This window comes from Monoraphidium neglectum, assembly GCF_000611645.1.
Source record: "Monoraphidium neglectum strain SAG 48.87 unplaced genomic scaffold scaffold05730, whole genome shotgun sequence".
NCBI lineage: Eukaryota > Viridiplantae > Chlorophyta > Chlorophyceae > Sphaeropleales > Selenastraceae > Monoraphidium > Monoraphidium neglectum.
The window spans coordinates 1-2,891 of NW_014007900.1; the positions used below are offsets into that span (position 1 = coordinate 1).

The 2,891-nt window shown below is 67.9% G+C and overlaps 1 protein-coding gene across 1 annotated transcript; it reads right to left on the reverse strand.

Annotated features, from left to right (window-relative positions):
- Positions 1-18: 18 nt before the first annotated feature.
- Positions 19-2,076, reverse strand: MNEG_15854 (hypothetical protein; the record flags this gene model as incomplete). Its single annotated transcript, XM_014035675.1, has 6 exons — positions 19-215; positions 427-681; positions 871-985; positions 1,319-1,491; positions 1,553-1,718; positions 2,017-2,076. Coding segments are annotated over 6 exons (966 nt in total), but the record flags the coding sequence as incomplete, so codon positions are not given.
- Between the last annotated feature and the right edge of the window lie 815 nt (positions 2,077-2,891).

Sequence of the window (2,891 nt, forward strand, 5' to 3'; positions counted from 1 at the left end):
GCCTTGCCAGCTGTCAACCGCTCCTCCAGTGCCTTTGCCCCCCGCTCGCGCCGCCTGTTCGCATCCAGGCTGTCGCCGCTGATGAGGGGCCGGGCCTCTAGTGGAAGCGCACCGCCGCTGCCGCCGCCACTGCCGCCGCTGGCCGCAACAGCCTCCGGCGAGTGCCGCAGGAAAGTGACGGCGCTGCAGACGCGCGCGACGGCGTCGATCGGCGGCTGCGGCGCAGGGGGGGCGGGGCGGCCGTGAGGGTGGCGGGGGTGGCGGCGATGAGCAGCACGCATCGGAGGTGCGGCGTGGGGCGGGATCGGATGGGGCAACGCGCGGTGCCATGCAGCTGCTGAGTCGAGGTCACTTGTTTACACGCCGCGATCTGTAACAGGGACTCGCGTGCGCCCGACATGTGCACCCCTGCACCTCCCGACGCACCCACAAGCGGCCGCCGCCGCCGGCGCCGCCCACAACCGCCCGCCCCCCGCGCACCTGCGCGGCGTCCGGGAAGAAGCTGCTGAAACGGAAGTCGTCGGAGGGGTCCCCACGTAGGGTGGTCTCCGGCTGCCGCTGGAAGAACCTCAGATACACCCAGGAGGAGTACGTTCCCAGCAGAAGGAACGGCAGCGACGTCCACGCCTTGAGGGCGCCCGCCGCCGCGGACGCCGCGAGGACGTATGCAGACGGCAGGTACTGCGGGCGCGGGGGGGTGCAGGGGGCGGGGCGGCCTCGTCGGCGGTGCGGAGGCGGCTGGTGCGCGACGGCACGCGCGGGCGCGCGCCCCCCGCCCCGACAAAGCCCGCGGCGCGTCCGCGGCCCCAAGCGTGCGCTCCCTCTGCGCCCGCCAGGCGCGCGTCCCTCGGCGTCTCGTCCCCCGCCCACCCGCGCCGGCAGCCTGGCCGCGCCCCCAATTTTGAGGTCCTGCCCCGCCATGATCTGCTTCACGGCCACCAGCATGCCGCCCACGACGCCGTGGAACCCGCCAAACTGGGTGTAGCTGCGGGGACAGGGCGCGGGCCGGGCCCAGGGGCCGGGCGGACAGGGGGAGCGCCGGGGAGGGCGTTGGGGGGGACGTGTGCGCGGCGAGGAGCAGGGCCGCGCCGGCCGGGCCTGCTGCGGGCGCAGCGCTGGAGGGCAGCGCGTGCGCGGCGCCAGAGGATGGATGGCTGCTGGCGCCCTCCTTTGCCGCCTGCACAACAGACACATGTGCCCTCCGCTCTCGCGTGTGCCCACAAACACACACACACACACACACACAACCTTCACACTGCCCCCGTGCAACTCCCACTGCTGCAGCCGCTGCATCGCGCACGCCCGCAGTGGCACTCACAGCGCTTTGCCGTCCTTGTCCGGGCTGGTGAGGTAAACGAGGTAAACCCCCACAAAGGTGGCCGTGCTGCTGGCCACAGCTGCCACCAGCAGCAGCCGCAGGAACTCTGTAGAGCCGTAAACAGGCTCTATAATGCGCGCCAGTAGCAGCAGCGCCAGAACCTCCAATAGCGCCTGCGGGGCGGGGCAGAGTGGGTAAGGTCAAGGCTCGGCGGGAAAAGACGGGGCGGGCGACAAGGTGCTGCTGCGGCTGCGCAGCCAGGGCCTCCAGGGAGCGCATGCACGCGGCCCCTGCTCCGCCACTGATTGACTCGCAGCGGCGGCCGTGAGCTGGGCGCGCCTTGAAAGGATTCGCCGTCACGAACGAGGCGGTCACGAGGTTCCACACGCATGGCAGCGTCCTGCATGACATTGGGGAGGGGCGCCAGGCGGGCGGGAACGGCGCAGCGCAGCGCCATTCCCATCCAGTGCTGAGACGTGACCCAGCGCGGGCACGTTGCTGTGGTGGTTGCATGCAAGGCCGGAGGCTTGCCAGCGTCTGGGGTCCTCAGCATGCCCATTGCTGCGACATTGTGCCGCTTGGCATACCGCTGCAGCCCGCCCCGGCAGGCGACACTCGAAAGCAGATGGCCGTGATCAGACGCGAAAGCCAATCGGAAGCTAACAGATGATATTTGACAGTGTCAATGAGCAGCCCACCTGCCGGGGACCAGCGCCAGGTAGCCCCGACTCGCGGGGTAGATCAGGCCGAGCCCGCATAGCGACAACAATACCACGCTGATGACCTTTGATAGCCGAGTAAATTTCGGTGTGCCCCCTCCGCCATGGCTCCCCGCGTTCATCGCTGATTTGCACCTGCGGTAACACTGATGAAGTGGTGCTGCACTGGAATCAATGCGACGTCTAGCTTATTATCTATGCACTTGTTGCTACAGCGACAGGCCACCGAGAAATCGGGCGCTATTGATGAGTGCGAGACCCGCAGTGACTGCATGCCGGGGCCACTCTGGTGCTGACTGGTCCTTCACCGATCTGGTTGCACGGATGCTTGAATAGTAATATCACATCCGTCGTGTGTTGATACCAGTCGAGCATGGCACGCTTACATATTGAGTAGGGAGGCTTTGACCGCGAGTCCACTTGGATCCTTTCGCCAGCGTGTCATGGCCGCCATCGAGCGAGCTTGAGGACGAACACAATGAGCTCAACACGCAAGACCACGCTGAAGCTACCCCGGCTCCGGACGAAGGATGAGCTGCTCAAGGTGCGCACTGCAGCACGCCGCTCACGCTGCGCACTCCATGTGTCCATGTCTGACTGCAGCTACATCCTAGGTACTGCATGGCGTATGGTGCACAGTTGAACACCCTCCCCAGCCCCAATCAGCATCCCTCGCCGCATTTTCCCACGCTCTTTGCGCGCAGACGTCGCCTGAGCTGTTTGGCAAGCTGCTGCTGGGAGATGACATGGGCAGCGCGCGCAGCACGGTGCTGCCCGCCGCCGCCAAGCCCGGCAGCGGCGGCAGCGGCGGCGCCCCCGGCGGCGGCGCGCGCGCGCATTCCGCGACCAGGGCC